General features: G+C 31.7%; 1 protein-coding gene and 1 long non-coding RNA gene across 2 annotated transcripts in view; one reads left to right on the top strand and one right to left on the bottom strand.

The window, feature by feature from the left end:
- LOC132919822 (uncharacterized) overlaps positions 1-19,594 on the bottom strand; it is a 33,966-nt gene extending 14,372 nt beyond the window's left edge. Inside the window, 2 exon segments of the mRNA XM_060981702.1 lie at positions 16,890-18,712; positions 18,714-19,594. Of these exon segments, the coding sequence (XP_060837685.1) occupies positions 16,949-18,712; positions 18,714-19,157 (2,208 nt within the window). The 5' untranslated portion in view covers positions 19,158-19,594 and the 3' untranslated portion in view covers positions 16,890-16,948.
- Positions 19,595-19,623: 29 nt separating this feature from the next.
- LOC132919831 (uncharacterized) lies at positions 19,624-20,262 on the top strand. The gene is made up of 2 exons (XR_009660675.1): positions 19,624-19,833; positions 19,892-20,262. It is a non-coding gene; the product is annotated as an uncharacterized LOC132919831 (long non-coding RNA).
- Positions 20,263-27,476: the final 7,214 nt, after the last annotated feature.

Below are 27,476 nucleotides of genomic sequence, written 5' to 3'. Positions count from 1 at the left end.
CCTGTTTTGTTTTTAAAAAGTTTTATTTCGTACGTAATATATTCTATGTAATCTATTTGACCATTTCAGACTTCTATGAATGATGTGAATAGATAGAATAATGAATATTTTCTGGTTCCTAAAATACGATATACCTATTTATATATATATATATATATTTAAAATATTGTTTAGTTATAAAGATAGGTACTGTTGGATTTACAATACTATAGATTAAAAAACTATTTGCAGTAAATAAAAATTGCATCAGGTCAAACGACGTCTGGTTGAATTTATAGCCCATGATCGGAAGATATGTTTATTATATATATATATAAATGTATAAGTATTATTAAACCTTTATAACTTATAGCAAGATTTTATTTTTTTTTAACGTTTTCCGTCGTTTGCACGTACACGACATAATCATTCGTCAACGGTCGAGTTAATTTGTTTTTCATTTGCAATTTTTTCCTGCGAAGATTCAACGACTATAATACTATATACGTCTTTTTTTATTAAAACAAATACCTAGTAATTTGTGTGTTCAGTCAGTCGGCGTCCGTTTTCATTCATTAAAACATATTCTGTCAAATGGGCATTGTTAGAAATTTCAATGTCACGCAAGCGGACCGTAGAAACACATAACAGAAGAATCCGAGTTCAGCTGATGTTCATATATACGTATGCTATTATCAATTATTTGACTCTCGCTCGTAACAGAAATAAAAGAGTATTGATAGACGATTAATTGACGTATTCAGCGGTCAACATTATAGACGTATCAACTTGCAAAACACATCATAACAGAAGTCAACACTTAAAAGCTCATTAAAAATCTATCGGAAAAATCTACGATCAACTTAGATAGTCATTTTAAGTATATAATACATGTTTACTATAATAATTGTAAACAAGAAAACATATAAAAAGATTAAGATATAATAATATATGTGTATACAATTAATCGAAGTAGACCTTAAAATTCAATTAATTCTTGACATTAAGATTATTTAGTACAAATAAAAACTTTATATACACTTGTAATAATCATAAATTCATATACCATACTGTCCATACTAAACGCCTATATGAAAATCAGCACGTCATAATGTGTAATCAAATAACTCAATCATAAATAGATAGGTATACCATATGTCAATAAATTATTTTTTGATTTTAAATTTTCCCTAAAATTCGTGATTTTGGCTAATTCAGAATGGGCTCAACAAGCGTTTAAAACAATAATAATTTAATAACTTCTAGGCAATCTCTTTATAAATAGCTAAAATCTCTCAGATTGCTACACAACGCCTCACGGTATTATTATATAATAAATAATAACTACGAATTTGTATAATTTTAAATGCAAATATCTTTGGCTTTCAATCATTTCGAAATATTTCACGACAAACGTGCATTTAAAATCATCGTTTTATATAATAAAATTAATGATTGATATTCTAGTATATAATACCCATGATTTCTTATTTATATATTTTGTATTCTGCGTGTTCAGTTGTAGATACTGTTGTGTCATAAGGACGGGAAAACTATGTCGATCATGAAAAAAAAAGAAAATTACTCTTAGTTGTTTTCTATTCGGAATTGATTTATTTTATTTGTTAGGTATGCTTAAAATGTACAATACGAAAATAATAGTTTAAGCTAAACAATTTTCAACCACATAGGTCAGGTACCTAATATTTTAGTTGCAATCTAACAGTATTTATAACCATATATTTGCTTTTACTGTTCGTTGTATATATACATATTACATTGCACGTCAAATTATTATTTAAAAACCATCATATTGGTGTCCGGTTAAACTAAAAATCATTATCACGAAAAAAAATAATAAATCGTATAGGTACGAAAAAACAAAAATGATGGATAAAAAAAAACCATATCATGAGTATATTGTTCGAACTAATACGAAATACAGGTTCTACAAATCTACGCGTAATGTACAGATAAACACATGTATGTACAGAAAAAACATTGTATCGACTTTAACGAAACACGCACGATGATATGATCCATATGCTTGCGATCCTAGTAGGGATAACATGTCCGTCTTTCGGTTTATATTATGTGGGAAGCGAATCACTATATATATCAATACACAATATTATATTATAATTCGCACACGTATTATAAACGAATGAATATACGACTTCTTTATATATATAAACGTGTGTGTATGCCAAACCGCCGAGTACTGTTAGAATATTATTATATCATGTTGTACGCGTTTATGTATGAGTGCGCGTGCATTACGCGTCTTATTCCTTTCGCGTACGTACATAATGCCCATATAAACGGACAAATGCACGTTAAACCGTAAAATCGTTTGATTATTTGTAACGCGCTACAACGCATATGTTTTTTCCTCTTTTTTTTGGGAACGCATTATAATATTATAATATTATTATATTATGTACGATTATTGACGTAATCTCTGCGGCAGTCTTTTAATCCTTCGGCCGCCGTAGTGCGGTGTATTCGATGCGCGTATCACACTTAGCACTCGTCGTCATAATATTATATTATAGCTTTTAAATTTACATATTATCATATAGGTACGCAATATGCATATAATATACGATATACCGCAGCCCATAATATAATAAACTGCACCTATACAGAAACACGTCGAGTACCTGAGGTACGCGGCATGCCTAATAATAATAATAAAAGATCTGCCATTGAACTGCATTGGTGCTAATTATTTGAATTTTTGTTTTTGAAGAGATCATTTTTACCTATAATATACTCGTAGTTTGAAGTATTGATATCGCATTTTTAAAAACGAATAACCTTTATTTCATGTTTCTTATTGTATAGTTATTGTTTCGTGTTTATGCATATATATATATATATATATAATGTAAACTGCACTTCAGTTACTGCCTATACATATATTCCGACTTTTAACAAAAACCAAAAAACCATTATGACAAAAAAATGTTCGGTTATTAGAACAAGATCAAACTCTATATAAAATATGTTATAAAAGTATTTTTTTGCTTTTGAAAAATATAAAAATCAACTTTTCCGAAAATATATAGTATATATATCTAACCGGCTATTGTTTAATCGATTTCCTCATAAATAAAACATAATATTTAATAAATAATAGGTGTATATAATATATATACATATTCACGCTATATTATAAAAACTGTATTATAATTATTATATTATTATTATTATTATTACACATATTATTGTTTACATACTACTATATATATTATATTATGCCCTTATAGATACATCTATTATTGTTATACATTTTGTATTTATTTTTTTTTTATGTTTTCTTGACTCCCGCGGCAACAGCGCTCGTTCACGGTCCACTGGTACCCCTGAGCAGTGGCCCCGAGGAATACCGTGGAACAACATACACTAGCTGTGTCCAACGATACGTCGTTCGTCTGTTTACGCGCGTGAGCCATGTATGCACCACACATAATATTATTACGCATTGTTTCCTTGCGTCTCCCCGCGAGTCTTGGCAGTTGTAGGCCGAGTGGAGGGCACCCGAGAAAAAAAAATAATACAATACACAAAAATGGTGGACGCCCATTGTGTAAAACGACTTGTATGCGTACGTATATACAAATATATACGCCTATATTTATATATATTTAAATACCGGTCGGTATACTACAAGCATTTATATATAATATATATATATACAATGTGGCTATAAATACTGTCCCAGTTTTTAACACTAACGTGCGCGCCCGAGTCAAGGTTAGAAAGTCCTAAGTCGAGTACCTATCCTATATATATATATATAATTAACAGATATAGTGGTATTATATACCTGTGCAGGCATACGCATGTACATCAACGAAACACCTGGTGCGCTGCCGCCCGGGAATTTATTTAACGCGAGTGTGTGCTGTACTGATGCATATAATATGTTTACGAATATACATAATATAATATAATATAAACATAGTGGACACTGCTGCTACTGCAGGTATTCATCAAAATAAAATTATATTATATACTGAATTGATTCCCAATAAAAACTACTTATCATACTAGAATTGATACTATTCGAATTGATTCTGATACGTAAAAATATACTAATAGGTAATACTTTTAAGACCTGACGACTGTGTCTTTATTTTACGAATGCGACCGTAAATTCTGCAAACGTTCTTGGTAAGAAACTCATTAGTTAGGTCTTAAAAGTATTGGTTGCATTTAAAAACTGCATACTTTTGATTTTTACCCCAAAAAGGTCGACGGACAAAAACCGCACACCTATCGATTATTGTATAACAAAACACTGCAAATTTAAAGTGGGTTAAATTCGCACACTATTTTTAGTGCTAAATAACGGACAAGAAAAGATAAAATTATAACTTATAAGAGCACTATACAATAATTCTACTAACACATCTTAAGTCTTTAGTCGCCACATGTTATTAGGTGGTCTCGTCGACCTAACCTTTGGAAAGAATTTTTAATAGACGGTGATCGTTTTGAGATTTAAAAAAACGTCGGCAATCGCTTTCAGCCAATCAAACTTTAATTAACTTTTACTTTTTAAATTTTAAAGTTTTTTTTTAAAATTAATATTGTAAATTTTTGAATATAAATTATTTTCTTTTTTAAATTATACATATACAGAATATACATTATAAAGTATGCGGCTTTTGTTCATTGACTTTTTTGCGATTGAAATCATAAGTGTGCGGTTTTTGAATACAACAATTTTTAAAACTGTGCGGTTTTAACCTACCAAAAGTGTGTAATTTTTTCCTATACGTATTTTATCAAAAGTGTGCGGTTTTTGAAGTCAACGGAATTTACATACACTTCAGACCGAACTACATTTTTACACAGTTTTAGAAATGGTAAAAAAGAAAAGCACACTCGAAGTCAAGAAAAATAGTTTAGAAAAGGAAAAGTTAATCGGTGAATAAAATAGATAAGAAATTCAATAATAACAGAACTAATTCACATGATATCTATAGAGTAATAGTAATAATAATAGAGGAACAAATTCTGTATTTGGGAACCAACTAGTAGATGTCTTGTCACAAGTATAGTACCATAGTGAGCATGGGTCGGAGAAGTTTTTGGGAATTTGCTATTCTCAAAGTGCACCACCGATACATTGTGTGGTCAAATTTTAAACCGAACAATGATCCGGAAATGCATAAAATGTTTTTTTTATTTTGTTGAACACGGAATAATATTGCGAGGACGCGTAAAACTGTTCGCAATAAAAATATCGTAACTGACCGAAATTTGACCAACATGATATTATTTTCACTCCATTTTAACATTCGCATTGATTTTCTTCATTCTTGTCTCGTCCTTCGGTTTTTTTCAATTTCATTTAATTTTTTATATTATTTATAATTTTCGTCTCGGTGTTCGTACAGGTACCGCTTTATACATTGTCTTTCGCTACACGTATACAAACAAAGAGTTAAGAATATGTACATGTATAGGCATATAATGTATTTATATTATATACATATAGATACGAACACACAATCGCCGGAACTATTAATAATTAATAATGAAAAAAATAAAAACATCCCGTTAGATTATTATGGCAATTTTATTTCGTCGAAATGGCTTTTCGTACAAATCCGATTTGTCAAATCCCGACTTATCTTCAAAAATACCTTATTAGATGTATTATTATTATACGTCTATCTTCTAGAATTTAAAATTGAAATATTTAACGGTTTAGTCACCAACACGAAGGTGTATATAAAATGCAATCATTTGTATTGGTAAAATTGTTTGTTGTTTTATGCATTCGAAATAATAACTAATGAATATTTATTGATGTTATGGAATATTGGAATATCATCTGTGCGTATATGTACACAGATGACAGATGATAATTTATATTTTATAATATTCATCGCTCCGAAAAAAATTCATCGTGTATTTCTTCTTTGGATTTATTTTTTTTAATGTTTAAAATATATACACACATCTTCAGCATAAGAAACAATAGACGCTCCGTCAAGGTCAAGACGATTTTTTTTTTGCTTCGTAACGGATGATGTTACCCGCTGTAGCGTATATAAAAGTCCAAACAACAACAGCATAATATCATTGTTATTTGCGTTCGCACAAAAGTAATGTTTGATTAGGTCGCTGGATCACTTACCATAATAAATAATATATAATATAATAAAGCGTAGCAGTTATTATACTTTGGTATACGTATATTATATTACTATAGTAGTACAGTATAGTACACATAAATATAATACGTACTTAATTAACATCCAACAACTTTTTGTTCATAGTAAATATAATCCAAAATCTGTAAGTTAAATCGTTAACAGCAAACGAAAGTGATGTGTTGAATAAATTGTAATTTTGGTTTTGCATCCGTCTATTTATGGAAATTCATGAAGTGTGATGCGAGTGTATTTAATCAAATAAAAGATCATGGTATCATTTCTGATTCGGTCTTTTTCTGGAATCACCTACAAGGATAGTAAAAATTAAGAACAGATGGTTCGTAGTTGAGAGGATTGTGATATTAACTAGTGATTGGAGTAGAAACGTTTGTATAAAAGGATTTAGCTACATAATAGGCGTTGAATTGATTTGATAAATCACTTCAACTATTATGATTAGCAATTACGCGGATAAACAAATTAATTTTTTTTTATGATATATTTCGTGTCTATTATCCCTATTTGTAACGGTTTGAAGATTTATACGCGTGTCGTCTATACGCGCGGGCGCGTTTGATTTTTCACTATTATACATATAAACGAGCACGCACTGCAGATCCTATCCAAAATAAGATTTTGAATTTGTCGGAGAAACGCGCTGAAGTATACAATAAATGACAATGTAATCAAATTAAGGGTCACTATAGATGTCCCGGATCTCTTTACTGCCATACCTTTTAGAGTTCCTTCCCAATTTTAAAAAATTTTTTAATCCATCTACATATCAACACACGGAACGTCATAAATTAAAGCATATCCATATCTTGCATCACAAGTTTAAACAAAAATTATATTTTATTATACTACTATTATTAGATGCCTATTACACATTATAGGTACATACAAAATATTCGACACCACGTAAATTATGATCGTGGTATCGTAATGTAGAAATATTACTATTTTATATATTAAAAATTCTCGTCGAATATTATGTAATTATATAATCATTGAATATAATAATGTAATTAAGAGTGCTTGTTTAAATAAATGTTAGAAGAAAAAAGGGCCATTAAAATACCAGCGGGGTTCCTAAAGAGGTTTGAATCCACCTATGAATTAAACGTATACATACCTATATATTGAGGTTTATGATATTAATTATTTCGTTAATATGTTTATAATTTATATGTTCGAAAATATTTGGAACATAGCTCGTAATAACAACAATTATTCTAATAAGTAATAAGTATAATGTAGAAAAAAAAGAAGCGTACGTCTGGATCCGGAAGAAGCGTGCGGACAATGACATTATTTCGCATAAATTGTTGTTGAATAGGGCGAAACGACGTGACACTGACTATAACGCGTAATTCAGTATATTTTATACATTGTGTTTTATTATATAATTTCGACCGGTTTTGTCTTTTTCAGGAGCCGAAAAAATATATTAAAATTAAACACACGGTTCTCGCTGCGCCGCTTGATCGAGTTACAAATTATCGACTGCGGTTTGCAGACGCCGGACGGGCCTAACCCACTAGAATTCAGACGGTCATCGCATATTACTCTGCGTACCTATAATATTACGGATTTTTTCCCCGTTATTGTTCCACGGGTATCGATGTGATGGTGACGACACGACGGTGATGACGATGAAGACGATACACGAATTATTCACTATCTATTACAATATAGGAATTAAAGATGCATGTTTTCATTAGAAAAGAAACGAAAAAAAAACTAATGATAAAAAAATAATAAAAATAATTTTTATACCTAGTAAAATGTTGGTTTTAAATGTTTAACGACTTAAGATAATTTAAAAAAATATTTTCAAAAACGTAATTGTTTTTAATTAATGAACGTCTCACATTAAATGACTTACCTAGTTACCTAGTATAGAAAATTCATTCCTAACGCTTTTAAATATAATAATTAAAACACTAATGTCAGATTTTCTGATTTTCAGAGTTAAGAACACATGAATATTTTGTTTTTACTCTGCTGGAAAGTAGTGCCTCTTTTGTTTTTTACTAGTTCAAATTACAATTTACTACACCGATAATAAACGATAAACGATTGTCGAAGACTCGACGACGTTGGCGGGCGGGTGCACACGTTAAGTCGACGTGACCGACGAAAGTGCTGTAGACTCAGCCGTAAAAATTAGACCACAGATCGCATACGTAACATATTATTAACGGATGTATAAATCATATAATAATAATATACTGAGTGTCCTGAAAGTTCCGTATCACTCTAAGACCATGCATCACGTAATAATATTATATTGTATATTTATGTATAGTTTTTTCAACATTCGTCTATATAATATGATAAGAACATTCCATTTTAAAGACGTAAATGTTTCATGGGTTACTGTTGAAAAAACAACATTTGGATGATATTATATTACATATTTATTATTATTATATTTATCGATTTTCCGCGGAGATGATAAGAATAATTCCAGACTTTTGGAACACACTGTACGAGCCGTCCTCGACGAGCTTCGGGTACGTCACGGCATGGTCGTGTCTGAGAATATTGATGTGTAGATGAGTCGGTCATCCTCCTCCACCTCCTCATCCGCTTAAGTATATTCAAAGTCGGTATGTATTGGTGCGGGCCGGAAGAGACTGTGGCTGAGATGGAGACTGGTGTAGGGTGGGACACGAGCAACACGACGACGACGATGACGCATCCGCGCGAAGGCTTATAGCTATGTAGTATATATACTATAACGTTTCTTCGTGCCGGCCAGGCGTGACTGTAGCGCATTCGTGAAGAGAGTGTGAGAGAAATAGAAAAAAAGAGAAAGATAGAAAACTAAAATAATAATTCACAAAAAAATATAAATACAAGACAGAGTAATTTGGTAGGGTATTATTTTAATACATATGAATTTAATTACCAATAGATATATACAGGATAATTAACCAACTATGCTTACCCCTATTTTTCCTTAAACAATTTATCTATTTAAATTGTGAATTTTTGAATTTTTAAATATACTACTTAAATACTATACAGTAGTAATGGTAATACAGACTTATATTTTTCAAATTAGATCTAAATTATTTAGTGGATAATTGTATTGAATGTTTTGATGTGCTATTTCAAAATTCGTACGAGTAATTTATCACTTTAACAGTTATTCAAATGTTTATACTTACTAAGACCATTTTTACAAATTATAATAAATGTTGATAGATTAAAATTAATTAAAAAAACTTTCAAATTACCCCAAATGGTACACAAAGTTAAATAACTTAAAAACTACTAGTCCAAATTTTGATTATGATAATTCAAATTTTTTAGAAAAATAATCTGCTAAATAACTTACTGTTTAAATGGAGATTGTCATTTTAAAACAGAAGTTGAGATATCCAAAGGACACTTCTTATATAAGTATTAAGTAGTATAAAAAAAATCACAATAATTTAAAAATATAGTGTTTATGTAAATTTAAATATTCCAAAAGAACATATTTTGAATAACGACAATATTGATAGATGAAAAAGAGGGTAAGTATATACTTGCCATTTGGTAAACCATCCTGTATATTATCGATTATATTGCGCAGTTGCGGTGTATTTTATATTATCATTATTATTATGTATTATCGTTGTCGTAGATCATAATAATATATTATGTATAATTCAACGCGTTTTTTTGCTGCGCACACTCACTCCGAACAATACAATACACTGAAATATATTACTATGGAAGAAAAAGAATACCGCCTGCTATATCTATAATATACGTATATATATGCGCAACGAGGACGTAGCTACACTCTCTCCGAAGTTGCAGCAGTCCTTACAAATATGGTCGTATTTTACGTTATTTGTACGTTTATATGGTCAAACCATCGCGGTGTGATATATTAATAACTTAATAATATTATATTATAGTTATGACGTATATCCACTTATATTGGGTAATTCTTTTGTCGAAAAACAATCACAAACTTATAACGTTTTTGAAAATATTTTTACGGTTTTAAATGTTACAAGTTTTTTACTTCTTTTTAATATAACAACATACATTTTTAATTATTCCTATAGTAATTTATTGTAATGTCAAATTCTCATCAGTACTCCGGAACGATCTATCGATGGCGTTTTTCACCGCGGCGAATTACATTGTTTTCGCGATAAAATGCAATATAAAAACATTCGCGTAAACAAATCAACACGTCGCAGAGACGGAGGCGACGTTTATAGTTAAGTTTACAAGTTTTTAATACAGAAAATTCCATACGATTTGGTGGCAATAACACAATAATATTTTACACAGGTTACCTGTTGCCGGATAGTATATGCATGTGACACATTAATGAGTAATATAATGAAAGCTATTTTTAATTTATTAAAAATTGAAATATGTAAATGTTTGTTTTTTTTTACAAGAATATTTATAAAAAAAAATAAAATATTTAACAAGTTTTTATAATTATTCATTTTTTACATTTTAATTATATAAAAAAGAAAAAATACTGAATTTATAAAAATAAATAAATTAACGAGAACAACTAATCAATATAGTAAAGAATTGTACAACAATAACAGATACATCGATATCAAAAATTGTTAACCTATTTTATCTTATTAATCACGACGTTTTCATTGTTTTCAATAACCATTAAAATAATCACCCAGATACTCAGTCACTAATTAACGGATTTTTATGGAGTATGCAATGTGCCGGTCATTTGGTCCTTTACTGGTAGGATTGAACCAATATGAGTACAACAATTTTTTTTTTAAATATCTTTTATAAAATGAATCATCACTAAATATTATATTAAAATAATGATTGAAAATCAAAAAATACATAAACACTCAGACACATAATATGTCCATATTTGCAAAGCGATTTCGCGGTATTAGACTCACGAATTCTGATTTCTGATTACAGTTCATTATCTCTTTGGTAAACATTTAATATTATTGTTACGGAAAATTAAATTTAAACAACTTGGTTACAGTGTTGTACGTCCTTTGTAAGCGATCGTGAATGATGCAGCTCAATTCAATACACGTGTATATATGTATAAACAAACCAGTCGGCGGAGTGCGTACGTAAAAACAAACCGTTACCGTGGTTAAAACATATATTATAATTTTTATTACATTCGTCTAGCAGTTCGCAGTCGTCGTTGTAATCAAAGTCGACCATAAATGATCCAAAGATTACGTGTGTTATAAGACACAATGTATACCTATACTGCTTTTATACGGTATATTACCACCGGTAATCGGAATAAAAATACTCGAAATAAAATATTACGTTTTTTAATATTTTAACGATAGTGTATAAGATATAAAATCTTCAAATGTTACCTATTGACATGTAGTGTATAGTGTTTATAAATTTTATATTTATTTTATTAAAACCTACATGTTTTTTATTCCGGGATGCATGACCACCATCCTATTTAATGCTTTATTATGATTTATTTGATTTATTATCTATATCATTATACCTATCGTTTGGTTGTTGAGTAAGTTCATCTAACTACTACATAATATAGAGCATATTATACCTATTATTTTAGTAGTATAAAATGTTGGACTTTTTTTCCGTGTTAAATGTATGCGTGTTTATTTTTATTGCGAAATTGTTCTCTAATTGAACAATAATAATGTCCAACACAAACTACCGTCAACAGAAAATTGTTTTCATCGCGAAAATCGCCTATAAGACTTAAAAGAAAACGAATTCGTTGTGTTTCGTAACGAATTGTCGTTATGGTTGTTTGACTACGAACTATTGGTATAATAGTGTAGTTATATGTATGCCAATAAAATAAATATAAATATATATATTTATATATATATATTACTGTAGTCGACGAATACGACCCATTTCATGATAGTGGGAAAAACACCGTGGCAAAATGTCTATGCACTTTCACACAAAATATGATGGTAACTATTTAATCTGTAGATCGTTTATATACACGTAAATGTGCTTGTATAATTATGGCGCACGCGCGTGTATGTGTGTGTGGAAGGGGCTTAATCTTTTAATAAGAATTTACCATTATTTTTTTTTGAATTCTCTGAACATTCCATTTCTTCTATTGTTGTACGGCATTTCGATGTAAGTACAGGAATATTATTTCTATATAATATATTGTACAGATGAAAAATAGAAGAGAAAAATGTGTATTGTATATTATCTCTGTTAAATAAATAATAAATAAAACAAATTTTTAAATATTATACAATCTGTAGCTTATTGTTATACTAAAAATTTGCAATTTCAGCTATAAAATCAAACTATTTAGTGGTGTCCAGTAAATAGTATAAGTTGATGGGAGTGCACTGGGTGTCGCAGGTTTTTGCGGTAAAAATTAAGAATCCCCTTGCTCCGCCGCACTTAAGAACCGAACGAATTCCAAGAATTGCACTATTGCGCGACGTGTGTAATGCGTGCTAAACTAGACAGATAAATCATTCGAGTGCGACCGAAAATCGTACGCCGTCGAATAATAGGTCCACTGACACAATTGTAACGGATGTGAACGTGTTATAAACGGTCATTGATTAATTTTACGCGGATGCTTAACTCTGGTCGATTCGTGCATTAGACGCGTTGTGAAGAGTTTAGAATATATTAATTTATTTATCAAGCGTGCGTATATGTTTGTATATAATGTACTGCAAAAGAGGAGAGGGAAGAACGGCGGCTACACCATGAAAGTGGCACAAGAGGGCACTGCTGAGGAAAGTCGGAACTTAGCCCCCGCGGGGGCTCCTACACACGACAGGTTGTTGGTTTTGGGGTCACCTGTGGTTTTATATTTTACTCGTTCGACGGTCATCAATATTCACGTTTGACTGCACTACAGTGGCCGCGATTATTATCATTTTTACTGTAACACACATTTCTCTCTATATATAATATATATATATATACATATTACAGGCGTAGGTCGTCTGATTGTCGTGTCTATTGTAATTACTATTCGTTTCCACTGGCGATTATTGTGCGTTTTGATTGGCCGACAACCGCGTTGCTTTTATTTAACCGCGGTGGCGCAGGTCGTCAAACTATTTAATGGTCCGTTTGATTGTGATTTAAATTGTACAACACAATGTCCCACCGTTCGACTACAGTTCAAGCAGATAGTAAGCTTTTTGCATACGTCTCTCGGGTAATAACAAAACGGACGAACGGTAATATCGTCGATATCAAAATAAACTTGTGTGATTTTTACAATACTTTCATTTGATAATGGAATTTTAATAACTGTTTAGAAATCTTAGTGAATCTATGTATTGTATATCGTATACATGATTTAATGTACTAAATTCTCTTAACATATTTCTTTACAACAGTAGTCGCGGCATACCGAGAACGAAATAGACAGACCAAGGTATAAAACCTGTCCGTGGAATCAGTGTCACTGAAGCAGCGTGTAATACATCCAACTCACTGATACTTTCTTCGATAGATAAAATGTACCTACAACCTAATAACTACCTAAATAATAACACATAATATAATATTTAGATAAACAAATCCATGATGATCATACGGTTAACGAACTGCAGCGCGACATTTAAATCCGTTAGGGGATAATAATAATATTTTTAAACACTAGCACACATCTGGTCAAGGTTCCACTGCAGGAATTGTTTCAGAGAATACGGGCAAGACCATCGACTGTAGTAAAAATATTGGATTTGTACCAAGACCTATCTCATTACCTTACGCCGCCGCCGTAGTCGTGTTATTATATTACATATATTATGTAGGTATCCCACCAGAATCCGCCTATCGGGCTGCCACGCCTCTATGACCGCCGTCTGATGTAGGAATGCCGGTGCGCATTCCGGAGCGACCGCTTTAAAACCCATGACACCGTCGAATTTATTATTATATTATATATTTACACATTCGACGATCTCTGTATAATGTATTTTAAGAGCAGGCTTGTATATTATAATATATAATATGATATCGCTTGTGTACGAGTTGTACAAGAAAAATAGTCAAAACGATAGCACTCGTTTATAAAATGTTTATTTATTTATCGTACTTATTATTGAATCCACGGAATGAAGTCGCGTAATATAATGTCTGTCGCATTGTATTATTACAAGTTCGAATGGTTTGTGGTTTTACGATATGCCGGTTCACACGCGGTGGCCTTTTAAAACCACACCAAATGTTCACGAATGGTATAATAATATTAAAACCACAAAACGATATTATAATACCTGCTAATGTGTGTATAACTATATATACACGCGTGGGCAAGTATATAACTCTGGGCGGATATGCCTACGATATCCACCGCGTTGAGTTCTATACACTTACTGCGCGTGCCTACACAATAGTAGTAATAATATGATATAGATGACGACCATCATTTGCGTCTTTCGTAGGCACAGAATTACGCGTTAACGTCCCCACCGCGCGATAGGTAATAGGTATAACATTGGTAAAGATTTTTAATTTTTATGTAATATCATAACGCTAAATGTTATATACCATATTGTTTACCGTGACGTGACGGTGAGAGACCTAACTACCGAATGTTACATAACTGTCTATACACTCTATACATAATATAATATTATATATAATATATATAATGTATTTATTCGAACGCGTGATATGCTTCTACAGCCGTACACTTTCAAAACGCGCCAGCATAATATTATTATATATATACCCACGCAGTAACCCTACCGAACCGGTAATAAAGCCAATAGAGGTGTTTGCTTACGATACGACCGTCGTATTATTATTATCGTTGCGAAGGCTCAAAAATGAGTTTACATTTTTAATTATTTGTATTTTTTACTTTTATTTTGCACAGAACTGACACAGTAAATTTTGTTATATTATTATAATAATTGCGTATTGTGATAATGACACGAAAAACGGATGAGTCTGTACTCTCTTTAGTGCATAATATTATATATATAGATTGCAGTATCCACAGCTAGTCAGAAAAATCGCAACGAATTTATTATTGATTTGTAATTTACAAATTTACAAATTTACACTTAAATTTAAAGCGACCTTACTTATGTCATATCTTGCAGTTATGCAGACATAAATGTCTAATACATAGATGTATAATATTTGAACAATGTACAGCTTCCAAAAATAATTAGCTAAATACCAAGATTTTTTAAATTTATGTTTGTTCATGTTTATCTTCAGAATGAATTACATAAAATATATATTATTATATTTAAAAAAAAATTTTCTTTGTGTTCTAGACTTTTCGAATATATTAGGTTGATACTGATATAGGTACTAAAATACGCGCATCATATTGATTTTTGTTATGTAATCTTTTAAAAAATAGGTAGGTATATACTATATTTATATATCAAGACGTATTTATCATCGATTCATTGTATAGAAGACTATTCACTACTAACTAATTAGGTAATATTTATTAGTTAAAAAACTAATGAACAAATAATAATTACCAAACTTAACGAGCCATATTAATAACATTTTATTACCTACCGTCATGCTTGTTTAGTTTTTATTTTACTTAAAAATGTACCTACCTATACATATATTTTTTTATTAATTAAAACTATCGCGGTGAAAATACTAAGTTTTAAGTGCCTACAAGAAATACTAAAAACGTGTTAAAAAAATATATTTGAAGTTTTAATACCGAATAATAAATTGAAAACCTGATCCGTGAAATAAAATATTACTAAATCGTCAAAATTACCGTTTAATTTAGAGTACAATAGTTATTATACAAAAGAAAAGTCATTAAAGTTATTATGTGGACATGTGGTTGTGTGTACCCCATAATATTATATGACATCCTGCAGTTATTAAGGTTTCAGTTGTTGTGTTTCAGACTTGAATAATTACGAACGTTTCTGCAATATTGACCTAATGTATAGCGATGTCCGCGTATAACTCCGTCAAATATTCGCATTTCGAAATCAACTTCAATTAGATATTATTATAAAATGACAATGTCGTGGCTTAGAGCTACATAATGATAATAAACAGTCAGAATTAACAATTTATAATAATAATATGATTATGATATTATATCGACACACACGCGTACATATAAAGCCTAATATAATTTATATTATGTGCAATGTGCTTAGAGTTTGGTTTTCGTTCCGAACGAAAAATAGTATAAAATCGTAAAAAGACAATACACGATCGTTAACGCTATGGCGAGAGGGATGACAATGACAGGACGGTATACAATAATACCTGGATATGTGAACAACGAATATTTTCGACGGCGCAGTTGAGTCGATTATAAATTATAATTAATAATAATTAAAACCCGGATTCCATTGAAAAATACATTATATTTTTAGGTGCATTAGACATTGTATTATAGAGATGGAACATTTTTTTTTCCATTTTCCATTTTTTAGCATTTACAGATCATTTTATAAATATTTAATGCACAAATGATTAAGAAACGTGTTTTCATAATATTTGATTTAATAGTTTTCAGATATTTTTCATTTGTGCCAAATTTCATCGTTCTATTTAAAAAAAATGTTGACTTTGTTTTATAATTTATAGGTGTATATATATATACACGAGACCGTCTTACATACAAAATCCGATCCATTGATAACAACCGTTGATTATGGACGTGGATAGTAAAACGATACAATTTTATACTATTATGAATTATACTTAACTTAAAATAATATAAAACATAACACGTTTACAATTAAACGAATTTTAATTTACCTGCAGGTGATCGTAGTTTCTGTCTCCGCATCTGTGACGCGTTAAAAATGTGATGGTCGTTATCGCTTCGTCTTGACGGGCCTCTGATGATGCGCCACGTTGTTACTCTGCTTCTGGTGGTGCACCACCTGGTCAGCACGGTCCAGCTCATCGCCGGACAGTTCCAAATCCTGCATCATCTGCATGATCTCTCGTTCTTTCTTTATGTCTACCTTGTTCGGCACCCCGTCCACGCCATTCGGCACGATTGGCGGCGCAGCGAACTTAAGATTAGCCAATGACCCGTACGATCGGGACCGATGCTCCTGTCGGATTGAGTACGAGAACGCCCGCTCATTGAGGTGACCTTTCCGCCGATAGATGCCGGTACTGTATAGCGAGTCCTCCGTGTCATCCGTCATGTCGTCGTGTCCTGCCGACATGATGCCGTTGCCGTTGACCCTGTGCCCGTTGACAGCCATCTGAGGCGGTCCATTGGGTGGTGGCGGTGGTGGATGCTGCAGTGGCTGTTGCTGGTGCGACTGCATCATCATCATTCCACCTCCGCCCGCACCACCGTTGACCATCAACTGCGGCACCATCAGCGGTGGCATCATCCCGTTGACCGAGTCTTTGGATTTTTTGTCCTTTTTGCCCTTCTTGGTCTTAGGCGCCGGCCCGTTGTTGTTATTGTTGTTCATGTGATTGACGCTGTTGGCGTACTGCTGCATCAGGTAAGCCTCGTGCGGGAAGTGTTCGGGTTGATAAGACGCCACGGGACTCAGCGGCCGGGCAGACGGCATGTAAATCGGTTCTTCCATGGCCATTGGCACTGGCATGGGCACGCCATGCTTGGACTTTTTGCCAGTATGCACATACATGGGTACTGGCATGTAGTTAGCCGGTATCATTCCCGGTCTGGGTACGGGTATCATACCTGGCTTCATCTTATGCATCTTCTTGGGGTGCGGCAACGTGGTAGGCACCATCATGAGAGGCGGCGGAGGCGGTGGCTGCTGCTGTATCATCATTCCGGGGTGGTGGTGATGTGGGTGATGCGGTGGATGCGGTTGAAAGCCGTTGAGAGGCCTGAGCATGGTACCGCCCCCGCCGTTGGAGTATATGTGGTTAGGTGGCGGTGGCGGTGGAGGCTGTTGATATTGCATAAACCCTCTGGGTGGTCCTCGGCTCGCCATAGTGCCGTTGAGTGACACTGAACTCCGGCCGCCGTGCACAGATCTCATAAGCGAGCCATTCATCGACGGCGCGTACAAATCTTCGCGACTTCCACCTGTCGGCGTCCTCTTGCGGCGTGGTCTTTCTTTGGTCTTTTTGGCTGTCGGTTTATTGCTATCGTCTCTCACAGGTGGCGGTGGTGGTGGCGGTGGCGGAGCACCCCCAACCAGTTGCCTAGGCCTGCTAGACCGCGAGCTACGCATCGTGTTGCCTGTGCCGTACAAGTCTTCCTTTTCCGATATATCTTTGGTGCTGCCCACCCACACCTTATGGTTTTCATCGCCGTTGCACTCGGACAAGTCGTCCATAGAGTTCGTAGACGCTTCCAACATGGTGATGCCGTTCGAGTGTGCGCTGTTGAGTGTCAGCGTACTCCCAGCCGCCGCGCCACCGTTGGTCATGCGCCGCCAACCCTCTACCTTTTCAATTGTGTTGTTGCCAACCGACCTATTAGTCCGCACCGTGCCATATATGCTATTACCGCCGGCACCATTGGTGGTGCCGTTCGTGCCGCCACCTTCCGATTGTTTGGCGTATGACGAGTCAGCGTAAGCATGGAAACAGCACCGGACCAGCGCGTTGGCGGCCATTTCGCGCTTGCATATAAAACGTGTGACATTCGAGCACCTTGATGCCGGAAGTCCGGCGAAGTATTGCTGCAAACAGTGGTGGGTGGTTGGGATTCGGGGACCGAGCGAACGGAGAGTCCAATGGCAGAAATCGTGGCTGCGACGAACCGTTTGACTTCTCAGGCACCAGAACGAAACGGACCGCGGCGCAGTAGTGCAGTGACTCAATCGGGAAGAATCGAGTAATCTTTTTGTGGTTCTCGTCTACGTTCTCTAACAGTAGGCCGTTGCTCCAGACGCTCAGCCAAGAGTCAATGCCGCGGGCGCCCAGGGCCCCCTGTTCTGGGTATAGCTCCTTGAGTGGCTCTTGTATTCCTTGCAGACCGTCTTTAGTAATATGCGGCACGGCTGAACCCAAATATAGGACTCGGCACCGGCAGATGGGCGTCGAATCGGACGGTCTCATCATCATCATCATACTCATGGTGGCGATCGACGGACTTTCCGCACTACTGTACACTTCGCGAGACCGGTGATGGTACGATACGTCGTGTCCACTGCTTCGTTTATAAATTAGTGTGTGCGCCCGCCGCGGTATTTAAATATGTCACATTCCCTGTAACGCGATGAGACTACGTTTGCCGGCCACCGTCATTCACATCACGGGTCGCGCGCGTCCAGTGAAATCCCGTGTATATTTATCCGAAACGTGGTTCGCGACGATGGTTATATATGTATACGACCTTCGTACGACGTAGTGTGTTCGGCACACGCGAAACGCGATACGAAAACGTGACGAGTGTAATAATATCACAAAAAACGAACTACGCAAAACAAGACACGATTGCGAACGGTGTGCCCCGTAGACTGACGATGGAGCGGTGGTCGTCGCTCGCCGGCGACCTGTCGTGCGGGTTTACCGCGCGGCAGTCCCCCACCGGCGTCGTCGCTGCCACAGTGCGCGTACCGTTCCACAGGTAGTGCTGCAGCCTGCAGGTAATATTAAAAATATAATATTATTATCGAGAGAGAAAGAGTAAGAAGGAGAGGTATATTGTATATTATGTTATTCAACCGGGAAGACTACGGAACGAGTCGCGTTCTGTACCCAACTCTGCCTTCGCAGACGTACCAGAGGTACCGGTTCGCCTGCTACGACGGTAATAATAATAATAATAATAACGATAATATATTATAAGTTTGTTAGTGTGTATACAGGTTGTATAAGGTATGCACAGTAGAGGACGTATGTTACCCGACGTCCATCGTCGACGTCCGTACGCGGATTTTTACCCACGGACCACGGTTCGACCGGAAAAAATCGACGTACGCGCAAACGACAACAACGAGCGATCTGACCATGTTTTTTTTTGTTTGTAACCTAACAAATTTATTCATTTGTTTTTATCCCGAGCACACATTATCATTACTATATTATGTAAAATTATTATTGTATTATTTATCTCTTAAATTTATTAAGATTTAAAAGATACATCTTTTCATCGACAGACCAAAATGTCGAATTCAATATGTCCGAACTGGGCCACCGCATAATTTGTTTTGAGATAATATAATATTCCCATTTTTTATTTAGTGCATTTTTATATTTTATTTCCGTAATTATAAAGTGAGGAATGTATATATAGGTACGCCATATACGGCATACCTACTTTATATGACTATATTTTTGTCTATATTATTATATTATAAATTATAATATGATAGTTACACGCTCTGCAGATTGATGTTGAATTATTTATAGGTATTAGTGGTGTTGTGCTTAAATGGGAACAAAATCAAAATTGCTCTAATTATCATATTTTGGAAGTAGCAAATTTTTATACTCAATTAATAACTATTGAATAATAAACTATATACCTACCTATTATTATTTTATTATGCTGGATAAATGTTTTTAATTTTTAAAATTTAAAGCAAAGGGAGTGATCAGTGATAATAAAAAATTAATGTTTATAGCTACGAGGGCAGTAAATAAATTCATATATTTACCATAGGCAATAAAATCTTATTCAGACGCGGATACAAGGGGGGGGCATGGGAGCGATCCCCCTCCCAAAAAAAAATAACGAAAAAAAATCAATTTACTTTATTAATTTGTCAAACGATGAAAAAAATTTAATTTTTTTATAGTTTAGGATCTTATGTTTAGTTTTTATTTACATTAAATAATAGTTAATACATTGTTCAGCGGATAGTTTTTTTTATAATTCTGTAATTTCCAATTGTGCCGACTGACGACGCAACGCATGCGAACGAAGTATCAGATTTTTTTTTCATAATCCTAAGTATATTTATGTGCTTAAGAAGATGGTGTGATTCAAAATTAAATATATCTTGTTGTTGCGTACATATTAAAAATTATAATTTAGTAAAATTATTGAAATCGCGACTCGCGTTGTATTGCCGCGCAAACCAATTTTTTTCATTATTATTTAACGCCTGTATCTCTTTGAATAATCAGTGATTAAGTGTGAGACCCACACTATTTTATAAATAATAGATGTATTTTAGTCAACTTTTTTCACACACTGATACATATTGTAATAATAATTTATTAATGCAAAGATAGTTGTATAGATAATATTTACAATGAAAATGTCTTCAAACAAACATTGAATATTTCGAATCAATAAATGCAAATTTAACAAATGTCGAATATTTTTCAAAAACAAAAAGGAAATTAGATTTTGCTTTGTAATTATTGTTGATTTATTAATATTCAATAGTTTTTTAATAGTTTTTACTAATTTTTCTTAAATAAAGAGTGTTCTTTTCAATGCACCTACCTAGTTTTTTTATTAATTTTTAGTTGTAAGTTAATTCCTTTAAAATTTAAAGAAATATTTATAGTAATATATAGCATTGATTATGTATATAATATATAATAAAATAAAATAAGAATTATATAATAATAAATATATATATATATATATATATATATATATATTGTATAATATATAATCGATGGTAATAATTATAATATAATAATAGAATTATTGTACAATATATAATGGCCGAATGCCCCCCCCCCTAATAATTACTCTGGATCCGCGCCTGATCTTATTCATTGCGGTAGTGCGGTACAATGCTTCAAATTCGATAGCTAAGATCACCAATTAATATTGTTGAAGAGCCACTTAAAGTTTTTTTTTTTTTTGAAGGAGGTACAGATTTATTCAAACAATTTTATTTCATTCACCATAAAAAAATCAATTTTCTTTCAGGGGACTAAATAAAATCCGTTCATGGACCACATATCCAGTGTCCAGTGAGTCATGAATTCCCCTAAAGAATATATTATAATATATATATATATACATTATATATACGCTATATAAATTAATATATTGGTTTTTTTATATCATTGAATTATCTGTAATATTTACCTACGTTTAACAGTAACTACCAACTATGACTATTAAAATTGTTTTAAATTATTAGTATAAAATGTAATGATATAATATTAATTTTATACAATATATTATAATTTATAGGTAGCCAGGTAGGTCCAGTACATTATTTATAATACATAAGTTTACACATCTAATTTTAAAATAATAATTTGTATTTTTATATTGTTTATATAGCTACCTATGTTAAATAATAATAATATACTCGTAATTTCCTGTAAACGCAATACGTATAAAATTATATAGTTAAATATAATTAGTCTATATTTATTTTTAAAAATATCATATTAATAGTAGACATTTTAAATTATTTAAGTGACGTCTTTACCATTCAAATTTTCTTGACGCCATTACCATTCAAAACATTAATTTAAAACTAATATTTCTGATATAGTCCAGTTATAGCCGTTTTAATTACGTACTAGCCACTAGGTACTAACTTCTATAAATATTATTTATTGTGATTTGTGAAGTATTATCAACTAGAATATCGCATTAACACATCAATTACATTTGATTTTCGATTAATCAAAATTAGATAAATATGTATAAATATTAAATGGCTTAATTTTTTAAGACTAAGAAATAATTATTACGATTATAAGTAACTTCTTTTATTTTAAACATAATTTTAAAGTATAAAAAATGTAGGTACCAATATTGTTATTGTTTTCTAAAAGGAGAAAATTTACCACTTGCGATGAAGGCCAATTAAAAGAAAAAAGCTCGTATATAGGTACAGATATTATAACTTATAAGAGTATTAGAAATTCGTCTTGATTACATTCCAAAATTGGTATTCTTGTCTGAGTTGTCCGTCAATTATGGAATTTTCTTTTCAAAACCGCTTATTTACAAAAAAAATTTACTTTTAAAACATCTATTTTGTATCATCACATCTGGTAATTTTCAAATTGTAGAGAACACGGATCGCATTAGCGGGTCGATACGAAATGTAAGTACCTAATACATTTACAATCCGAATACTATTTATGAAAACTGCCTAACTAATAAATATAAATTATAATAACACTATTCAACTATTAATTGTATAAATACTATTGGTTTTTTACTCGTATTGCAGCGTAGTCTATGCCTTATGAGTTATGACTTATGGTATAGGTTACGTACATGTCTCCAACCCCACCCAATCAAAATTTCGACATTTTTTTCAAGTCAACATTTATCAGTCATTTAACAACAATTTGCAAGCATATTTTTTAATTGAAAAAAATAAAAAAACTTAGGGTGAGGCTGGAGACACATGTTGGCCCCCAACTTTCATAAAAGCCCAAATTAATAAAAAATGTATAATATTAATAAAGTTTATATTCATAAGAAATATTCTTTATTGATTAAAAAATTCCAATTAAATAGAAAATACTAATGTTCATAAAAATGCTCTTGTATAATAACCTCGGGGAAACTAACGCATTCAAATTCTAAAAATTCCATAGCGAATTCAAGCAAATAAGTAGATGGTAACTAGTATCAACATTTCTTGGTTAAAATAGGATATTTTTTAAATTAAGAATATTTTTTATGGAAATTAGTATTTTATATTTATTTGGAATTTTTTAATCAATAAAGAATATTTTTTATGAATATACACTTTTTATTAATATTACATTTCTTATTAATTTTAACTTTTTATAAAATAATGAATATTTTAATTATTGAAGCTTTTTATTTCATAAAAATAATATTTATTTGTAAATTTGATTTTTTATTAATTTAGGATTTTTACTAAATGTAGCATTTTTTATTAAACGTTTTATTTTGATCTACTTATCCAATTTTTTTTACAAATATTATCATTTTTATAATGTAGGGTTTTTTTTATAAATATTTCATTTTTATTAATTTAGGTTTTTTTCAAGGCTGTGCATTAACGAGTTAATAAGTTAAAAGTTAAGTTAATTTTAACTTAATAACTTAACTCAACATGATTTGTTAACTTAACTTTAAACTTAATTGATATATTAACAATTATATTAACTTACTTAACTTTGAATTTAATTGAACCAAAACATATTTAACTTAACTGAGTCAAAAAAAATCATTAATTTGCACAGCCTTGGTTTTTTATTCCACAAAGATTTTTTTTTTTTATGAATTATAGATTTTTTTATTAATTTAGGGTTTTTATTAAATTTGGAATTTTTTATTTAACTTTTCTAGATTTATTCAGTTTTTTTATTCTAATTAGATAAAAATCTATGTTTGATAAATTTTTCTTAATTGAATAAATAAAAAAATGATTTTATATTAAATAAAACAATCTAATAACTGGAATAAAAAACGACCATGAAATGAAAATCTTATTTAGTTAAAAAAAGTCAAGTTTAGGACAAAAATCTTTATTGTAATTATAATTATAAAAATCTAATTTGAATAAAAAATTTCAAAAGAACAAAAAGTTAGTAGCAATTTTTCTTAAGAGGTTTGAAGTTACTGGGTTAAAATGGGTGCACATTTTTTTTCTGGGGAAACCGAAACCATGCAAATTCTAAAAATTCTGTTACGTCCCCTCTTCACCGGGCCTACGCCTTCCGACCTTACAGGTTTAAGTTTTCAGTGTGTAATATTAATACTAAGATCAGGTTAGGTTAGGTTAAATTTTTTGACTTTTTTTAAGCTAGTTATAGACAATTGAAATTTATATTTTTTGAAATGTCAATAAAAAAATTTTGCAATCCATAAAATTTATAAAATTTAATACAAGGTTTATTATAAATTGTACTTATCATAGAAAAAAAAAAAAATAAAAATCGTTAGTCACAATTTTCGTTTATAAGCATTTAAAGTTCACATGTTTACAAAATATGTCAAAATCACGAAAATTTTCAAGGAATTTTGAAGTTGAAAATGCATAACATTTTTGTGATTTTTTATACCTTGGGTTTAAAAACCCTATACAAAATTCTCTATAACTTTTTCTTCAAATTACTGTAAAAAAAATTCTAGCATCAACATAGAAAAAATTTTATGAGCGTATGAAATTTAATTTTTTACGAAATCGAGTAAAATAATGATATATTATACATTTTAAATTTAAATATAGGTAATAATATAATATATCCTACTAATTATCCTAGACTGACAAATTATCTCCGTTCAGAATCGTTTTTCGTATATCTACAATGATACCTGTCATTGCATTCAAATTTAACACATCCATTATTGTGACCTACTCTCCATCTCTACTATACAGTAGAGCGATACCCACTTGCCCACTTCCCTCTTTAGGACATTAAAAAAATGCTTATTTTACTGGTGAGTCGTGTTACTGCATTATATACAATACTAAACGTCATGTATATTGTACGACACTATACTACATACTCTATGTCGTATAGTTTACAATCAACAATCGCAGTGTTTCATATTATTATTCTTTGTGAATTTTGGCAATTTTTAGCTATTTCATTTTACCTATAGCCATTGTCGTCGTCAATTCAATATTATTTATAAATGGATAATTTATTACCTTTTGATAGTCACTTCGAGTAAAATTTCGTGTACAGTAATGAAAATTATGTATTAAAATTAAATTTATTATTTTATTAAAATATAGTAACTCAATAACCAGATTCAATAATAAAAAATTGATTAAAATAGTGGCCCAATTAAAGTTTACTTTTTCGAAAAAAAAGGTTTATTGCCTCATTGGGACTCATTCCTTGACACCCAAATTAATAACAAATTAATAACTAAACCATTACGCACATACCTACCTATAAATTATTCCTTGTCTGCAGTTGGTACATTGAACTAGCGTCCAACACCAGAGTATAACCAAAATTATTGTTACAATTGGTATATACCGAGTTTATATTATTATTATGATTTTAATAAATGAACTTAATGTTTTCTTGTATTTAATATTATATTCAACGCAATAAGGTAATATTAATGGACAATGGTATTATATACATAAACGGCGCTAAAATTCGTTAAAAAAATTATGGCCGTACATAATATGTAATATAGGTATATATTACAATATATTATACGACCTGAGAAGTATACTTACATAGAATTCATCTGTTTTTACACAGCAGGCGTAAGTAGGTACTTATAAACTACATATCTGTAATGCATCCGGTATCATAGTATGACACGTATAACCATATAGGTAGATGGAACGGCGCGGAAAACCTTTCAGGTCAGGAAATTGTGTTCGTCTAAATTGTATTTTTTACTAAAACCTTCTAGTCATCATATTATACACAAATTAGTAGGGCGAAAATGACTTACTGAATTGGAACGATATTTAAAAATGTCTACAATTATCGGAATATATTATGAAAACATATGTATTACAATTTACAATTAACAGCGGTTCAGGCCACCTGGTAACACCCGTCACGACGGTCGTGGTCAAGGGATTGTTCATTCGCATAGGCGTATTAATATGATAATATTTTATACAATATACCACCAACGTCTTTGGAGAATCTGTGTAGAGGACGACACAACAGAACTCAGGCGATGTCGTCTATAATATACTCTATAGTGACACAATTCGCCCGCGTCGAACTGCCAACTGGTGTGTATAAATTGGGCCGAAAATTATTTAAGTATAAAACTATAAAAGACTATTACTACCACCGATATACCTCATTAGTATATAAAGTATAATAGTATCTAATCTACCATTTATCTGTTGATTTATTTTATGAACGCCGACGAAATCAAAGTGGATGAATGGCTGACGCATCTCAAGATCTAAGACTGCAACTTTCTAGTTGGGAAAACACGACGTTTTCAACCTATTTAGTCGCAAAATTATTGCAATACAAAAAATATCCAACGTTAATAATGCGTAAAAAGAAATGAAATATTTAATAAAATAATAACAATTATGTATTTAATATTAATTTTTTAAATTTTGATCATAAAAAGAAAAGTATCTAATAAGAGCCTACTGAATAAAAAAAAATCAAATGAACGAACGAGAAAATTTAATCAATAAAATAATAAATTATACAGTTACAGTCATATAGGTAACAATTAAATAATAAGCCCTAGAAGCCAAAGTACCAAGTTTTATGCAACGGCACTGGTTATGAGGACCTATCTATCGATTTGGGATTTACACTAAGTACTGTATTATACCTATTTTATATGCATGATTTTATGCTTTTGATATAATAACATTTTTCAATACCAAAAAAAATAAACTATAAAAGTTTATAGTTACCATGATAATATTTTTAGTATTTTAACAAAATACTAGCAACCCCTTAAACACAGTTCTTATATTGACAAATGCACATGGACGTAGAATAGCTGTAATGCAAACTTTAGAAAGGTAATTCCTAGGTAAAATATATTTTTTTTCTTACACAAAAAGAATTGAATTCATA

Source organism: Rhopalosiphum padi, chromosome 1 (genome assembly GCF_020882245.1).
Source record: "Rhopalosiphum padi isolate XX-2018 chromosome 1, ASM2088224v1, whole genome shotgun sequence".
Taxonomy (NCBI): domain Eukaryota; kingdom Metazoa; phylum Arthropoda; class Insecta; order Hemiptera; family Aphididae; genus Rhopalosiphum; species Rhopalosiphum padi.
Note: the sequence above shows the minus strand (reverse complement) of the source record. Positions and strands in the feature narration are given on the sequence as shown.